This window comes from Nicotiana sylvestris, chromosome 5 (genome assembly GCF_000393655.2).
Source record: "Nicotiana sylvestris chromosome 5, ASM39365v2, whole genome shotgun sequence".
NCBI classification, from domain to species: Eukaryota; Viridiplantae; Streptophyta; class Magnoliopsida; order Solanales; family Solanaceae; genus Nicotiana; species Nicotiana sylvestris.
The window spans coordinates 119,988,846-119,995,536 of record NC_091061.1 but is presented as its reverse complement, the minus strand read 5'-3'; the positions used below and the strand labels follow the sequence as shown (position 1 = coordinate 119,995,536).

The following is a 6,691-nucleotide window of genomic DNA, read 5'->3' as shown; positions in this document are numbered from 1 at the left end:
TATGGGTAAAAACAGAATAATAATTGAAAGTGAAAAAGAACTGTGTTTAAACAAAAGGTGTCCCTTTCGGGGAAACGAATAGAGAGACTTATCTGGAGGTATGTGTCGACTTCAATGAATCATGACATGAATTTTGGATTGGACGCCTGATCTGTCTAAGCTGTCTAATTCTCAAAATCCGTCGCAAATGTTCATCTTGAATTTGTCTTGGTTGTGCTTATGCTGGAGAATCAAAGGCCCTCATTCGGCTAGTAGCGCCCTTTGCCGGTTTTCACTAACTAACCTCTCTCATTTGTCTACTAATCGTCGCCTTATGGTGCCCATCTGGGTTTTTACCAATAAGACTCTCTCATTTATCTGTTCACTATCGCCTTATAGTGCCCGTACGGACTTTTTGATAAGACTCTCTCATTCTTTTTTCTTCTTTTTTTTGACTAAGATACTGCATAAGGGAGGTTACCCAACGCCCTTGGCATGGAGACTTCAAAAATTCTCAAAAAGCATTGATTAGAAATTCTTGAAAGGTAAAAAAATGTGTAATGAACCTTGAACTGAATTACAACTTTCGAAAATCGTTTTTACAGAAAAACCATGAAATAAAACAAACTTCTGCCCCAGTTTTGGAGTATTTGGAATATGGAGTTTTTGTTCTGATGGGACCGAACATAGGGTAAGGCTGCCTACGTATCCTTTTGGAATTAGGTCGGATGTAGTTCAATGACTCAGAGATTTGTTGTTTGGCTTTTTTTACATGTACACAGGTTCCAAAAAGTGAGAAACGAGGAAGACAAATACGGCTCAAAAGGATTAGCAGAAGGGTGACACCTATTTGGAATAGCGAGCAAATGATAGCCTTCGTCGCTTCGATCTAAGAAAATCAATGCGTGAAAATTCTACAGTGGGTATATATCAGACATAATATCTTTTGACTGCATCTGCGTTAATAGTCATTTATGGTACCCGTCCTTCTTCATCTACCAAGTGTGAGGCCCCTTTCGGTAATACTTTCTTGATGACTTAGGGTCCTTGCCAGTTCGAGGCGAACTTTCCTTTAGCTTTTACCCGGTGCGAAAGGATGCGTTTCAAAACCAGCTGGCCTACCTCAAACTACCTGGGGCACGCTTTTTTATTGTAAGCGCGTGCCATTCTTTGCTGGTATAACTGGCTGAAACACACTACTGCTAGCCGTTTTTCATCGATTAATATCAGTTGTTCTAATCAGGTCTTGACCCCCTCAGTGTCTTCAATCTCTGATTCCACAATAATTCGGAGAGAGGGAATTTCAACTTCAGTGGGTATTACAACTTCAATTCCATATACAAGCAGATACGGAGTTGCACCAACAGATGTGCAAACAATCGTGCGGTATCCCAAAAGAGCAAAAGACAAATATTCATGTCATTGCCTGAAACCTTGGATCATCTTCCTAAGAATCTTCTTGATGTTCTTGTTCGCCGCTTCAACGGCTCCATTGGCTTTTGGGCGGTAAGGGGTAGAATGGCGATGCATGATTTTAAATTGTTCGCATACCTCCTTCATCAAATAACTATTTAGATTGGCTGCATTGTCAGTGATAATGGTCTTTGGGATACTAAAGTGACAAATTATGTTGGAATGAACAAAGTCTACCACTGCTTTCTTGGTGACTGCTTTGAAAGTGACAGCCTCCACCCACTTGGTGAAGTAATCAATTGCAACCAAAATGAATCTATACCCATTAGAAGCCTTTGGCTTGATTGGCCCAATAACATCAATTCCCCAAGCGACGAAAGGCCAAGGAGAGGACATGGGATGCAACTCCGAAGTAGGCGAGTGAATCAGGTCACCATGAATCTGGCATTAGTGACACTTGCAAAAAAAATCTAAAGCAATCTCTCTCCATAGTAAGCCAATAATACCCTGCCCGCAGAATCTTTTTCGCCAAAACATATCCATTCATGTGAGGTCTGCATACCCCCGAATGCACTTCACTCATGATCCGCTCTGCTTCTGCGGCATCTATGCATCTCAACAAGTTTAAATCTGGGGTCCTCTTGTACAGAATTTCTCCATTCAGGAAGAAACCACTGGCGAGCCGCCTTATAGTTCTTTTTTTATCTCTTTTGGCTTGCTCTGGATATTCTCTTATTTTCAGAAATCGTTTTATGTCATGATACCATGGTTCACCATCTGGCTCTGTCTTAATTGTATTGCAGTAACCGTGTTGATTCCGAACTTGGATTTCTAGTGGATCAATATGAGTGTTGTTTGGATAAGGGAGCATCGAGGCTAAAGTAGCCAAGGCATCGGCTAGCTCATTATGAAACCAGGGAATGTACCTGAACTCAACGGATTTGAATCTTTTTATCAAGTCTTGCACACATTGTCTGTACGGAATAAGCTTGATTTCTCAGGTCTCCTATTCGCCTTGGGTTTTCAATAGTTCATGCACATCCAGATCGATGGCCATTTTCAAACCCATGATACAAGCTTCGTATTCTGCCGTATTATTGGTACAGAAGAAACGAAGTCGGGCTGTTGCAGGGTAATGATGTCCAATAGGTGAGATGAGGATTGCCCCGATCCTAACTCCTTTGATATTGACAGCCCTATAAAAATACATTTTCCATACAGGGTGATCATTTGGAACTACTTCCTCTATTGAGTTGACATCTTCATCTGGGAAGTATGTGTTAAGTGGCCTGTACTTATCATCAACTGGATTCTCTGCCAAATGATCTGCCAAAGCCTGTGCTTTCATCGTGGTGCAAGTGACATAGACGATGTCAAACTCTGTGAGCAGGATTTGCCATTTTGCGAGCCTGCCAGTAGACATTGGCTTTTTGAAGATGTACTTCAAAGGATCCATTCTAGATATAAAGTAAGTAGTGTAGGCCAAAAGATAATGTCTCAGATTCTGAGCGACCCAAGTCGAGGCACAACATGTCCTTTCTAAAAGGGTGCACTTAACCTCATAATTGGTGAACTTCTTGCTCATATAGTAGATTGCCTGCTCCTTTTTGTCTGTTGCATCATGTTGCCCCAGAACGTATCCAAAGGAATTATCCATCACTGATAGATATAAAAACAAAGGCCTACTAGGTTCAGGTGGGACCGCTACAGAGGGTTTTGACCGATAATATTTGATCCTGTCAAAAGCTTTTTGGCAATCATCCGTCCACTTGATAGAGCCATCCTTTTTCAGCAACTTAAATATGGGCTCGCACATGGTTGTGAGCTGAGCAATGAACCTACTAATGTAGTTCAACCTCCCGAGCAAACTCATGACTTCCTTTTTGTTCTTCGGGGGTGGCAAATCTCGAATGAACTTTATCTTAGATGGATCCAGTTCAATATTGGCTGACTATAAAACCGAGGAGTTTCCCAGATGGAACCCTAAATGCACACTTGGATGGATTAAGCTTAAGGTCATACCTTCGAAGCTATTCGAAGAACTTTTTCAAATCGCACACGTGATCAGCTTGTGTCTTTGATTTTATGATGACATCATTGACATATACTTCAATATCTTTGTGCATCATGTCGTGAAAAATGGTGGTCATGGACCTCATGTAAGTTTCCCCTGCATTCTTTAAACTGAATGACATGACCCTGTAATAATAAGTACCCTATGGAGTGGTGAAGGCGATTTTTTCTGCATCATCCTCATCCATTAGAATTTGGTGGTACCCAGCATAGCAATCCACAAATGATTGTATCTCATGCTTTGCACAATTATCTACAAGAATGTGGATATTTGGTAAAGAAAAATTATCCTTTGGACTTGCTTTGTTTAGGTCCCTGTAGTCAATAGACTCTGGTCTTTCCATCCTTCTTCGTCACAGGCACAACATTCGCCACCCAGGTGGTGTATCGGACAGCTCTGACCATATTGGCGCTCAGTTGCTTCATTATTTCCACTTTGATTTTGTCGCTCACATCTATTTTAAATTTTTGTTTCTTTTGTTGGACTGGTGGAAAATCAGGATACGTAGGAAGCTTGTGAACCACTAGATCAGCAATTAAACCCGGCATATCATCGTAAGACCAAGCAAACACATCTCTATATTCAAATAAAAGTTGAATCAAGGCATCTCTGGTTTTCTGTTTAGTGTGAATGCTTATCTTCGTTTCTCTAACTTCTTCAAAACTTCCGATATTAATTGGCACAGTTTCATTGAGGTTGGGCTTAGGCTTGTTTTTCAAATTGTTCCAACTCTCTTTTTATTTCCCCAACAACCTCATCTTCATCATATTCAACCTCTTGATGCATTATTTCGATATTAGACAGCTTTTTAAGATCTGGGCGTGAATTCCTCATGCATGTCATGTTATCAAAGCCGACATTAACAAAACTGAAATGGAAATAAAATGATAGGAATTAGGAAAAGGAAAATATACAAAACTGAATTGCATTTCATTGAATTCGAAAGGATAGAAGGGTAAACATCAAAACAAAACAATCACACTGAGATGTTTGGATTACAACCCTGAAAGTAACCCAAAATACAAAACAAAAAGACTGCAAAAGCACGACTAGTGTCTTCACCAACCTGGATCATATTCGCTTTAGAAAACATCTGGCTGAGGCCATGGAAAATTTCATCAATGTTTGCATGCGTCGAGGAATTTTGAGCCTCTTTGAGTCGTGGCTTGACAAAAGTGTAGAAAATGTGAGGGATAGGTTGTTACGAGACCCATCCATGCTTTTTGCGGTGCTTGGCTTTGTTTTTGTCTGCTTGTGTTGGCCTAAAGCCTAAGCCAAAAGTACCCTGGTTACTGAACGGAGAAATAGGCTCCGATATTCCTTGCAATGATGCCCCCAAGCCTTTTCCTAGCTCATAACCTTGTCTCAACATAACTGCAGCCACCATTACAGATGTGGCAGAAAGACGAGGATGCAAAATGGGCTTTCCTTCCTCAACATGGTCCATAAAAACCACTTCGAAAGCTTGATAGACAATGGACTCACACCCTTTCTTGGCCTCAATGCACGGGATTAACGGGTCTTTATAAATGGATGACTTGTCTTCTCCATGAACAATAATCTCTTGCCTGTCATGTTCGAACTTGACCATCTGATGCAATGTGGATGGCACAGCTCGAGCCATATGGATCCATGGCCTTCCAAGAAGAAAGTTATAAAAAGTGTCCATGTCCACTACTTGGAAGATAATTTCAAAGTCAACCATCCCAAATGTCATAGTAAGGTTGATCTCCCCAATTTTATCTCTCGCTGAACCGTCAAAAACCCGGATGTGAACATTGCTGGGTCGGATTCTGTCTGTGTTGATCTTCATGCCTTGCAAAGTAGAGAGAGGGAATACATATACACTCGAGCCTCCATCGACCATGACTCGCTTTACATAATTCCCTTCACATTTGACGACCAGGTGCAAAGCCCTATTATGCTCGGCCCGTTCCTCAGGAAGTTCATCATCGGTAAAGGATATTATGTTTACCTCCAAAAATCTGTTGACTATCTTCTCTAACTCATTCAATGTGGTCTTTTCTGAGACACGTGCCTCGTTCAGGGTCTTGATTAGTACACGAGCATGCTCTTTTGAATATAGGATCAGAGATAGTAGAGAGATTTGGGCAGGAGTCTTTCTTAGCTGGTCAATGATTGAGTAATCGTAAACTTTCATCTTTTTCAAAAATTCTTCTGCCTCTTCTTCAGTGACAGATTTCTTTATTGGCAATGGTCCTTCTCTGATTTGCTTGGCCTTCCTCAACTCCTCTAGAGAGTAACACCTCCCTGATCGAGTCAAACCTCCAGTTTCCCCCACTTCTTCTATGGTTTCCTTGCCTTTGTACGTCATCACAATTTTGTTGTAGTTCCAAGGAATGGTTTTTGTATTTATCACGGGGGGTTGCATGGCAGGTCTGATTATGATCTGCTCTGTTATACCCTTTGTACTGCCATGATTCTGCCTTGTGATAGGGTGGCCTCCAAGGACATATAACCTTGGGCTTGGAACATTAGAGCGAACTTCCAACCTCGTGACCTTGGGCACAAATAAAGTTACATTTTCTGAGCTCGGGGCGTCTTTCACAATCAACGACACATCTCGGCTTGGACTTACTTCCAGACTTGTTCCTTCTTGAATTGCTCCCACTATAATTTCTACTTGACCAATCGGCTTGTATTCTTGATCTTGTCCAATCATTCCCACAAAATGAACATCATTGTGTGCTGGCAACGGGTTATTTGTCACATTAGGAGGGTCCTCGCCATTTATCACTACAATCAATTTCTCAGAAATGAGTCTTTCTATGGATCTTTCCAGAGTCCAACAGTCATCGGTGCTATGCCCCGGGGCACCTGAATGATATTCACATCTAACATTTACTTGAAATCCATGTGAATCGGGATGCATATGGTGGGGGCGATGGGTCCAATTACGCCCATCTATTTCAACTTCTGGAAAAGACTAGAGTATGGTTGTCACACCTCCTTTTTCCGCACCCGCGGGGTGCGTAGGGAGTTTTCTCCAATTGAAGGACAGTCGAAACGAGATTTATTTAATTGTTTCAGAGTCGCCACCTGGGAATTTTAAGGCGTCCCAAGTCACCGGTTTTAATCCCTGAATCGAGGAGAATATGACTCTGTTTATTATTCTGCGAACCAGAAATCTTGAGTAAGGAATTCTGTTAATCCGGAAGAAGGTGTTAGGCATTTCCGAATTCCGTGGTTCTAGCACGGTCGCTC

At 41.5% G+C, this 6,691-nt stretch overlaps 1 protein-coding gene across 1 annotated transcript; it reads right to left on the bottom strand.

Annotated features, from left to right (window-relative positions):
- Positions 1-1,398: 1,398 nt before the first annotated feature.
- Positions 1,399-6,359, bottom strand: LOC104228328 (uncharacterized). The gene is made up of 5 exons (XM_009780767.2): positions 4,672-6,359; positions 4,220-4,334; positions 2,601-3,343; positions 1,955-2,318; positions 1,399-1,833 (listed from the first exon to the last, which is right to left on the bottom strand). Exons 1-5 carry the CDS (start codon positions 6,357-6,359, stop codon positions 1,399-1,401), a joined length of 3,345 nt encoding a protein of 1,114 aa, XP_009779069.2.
- Positions 6,360-6,691: the final 332 nt, after the last annotated feature.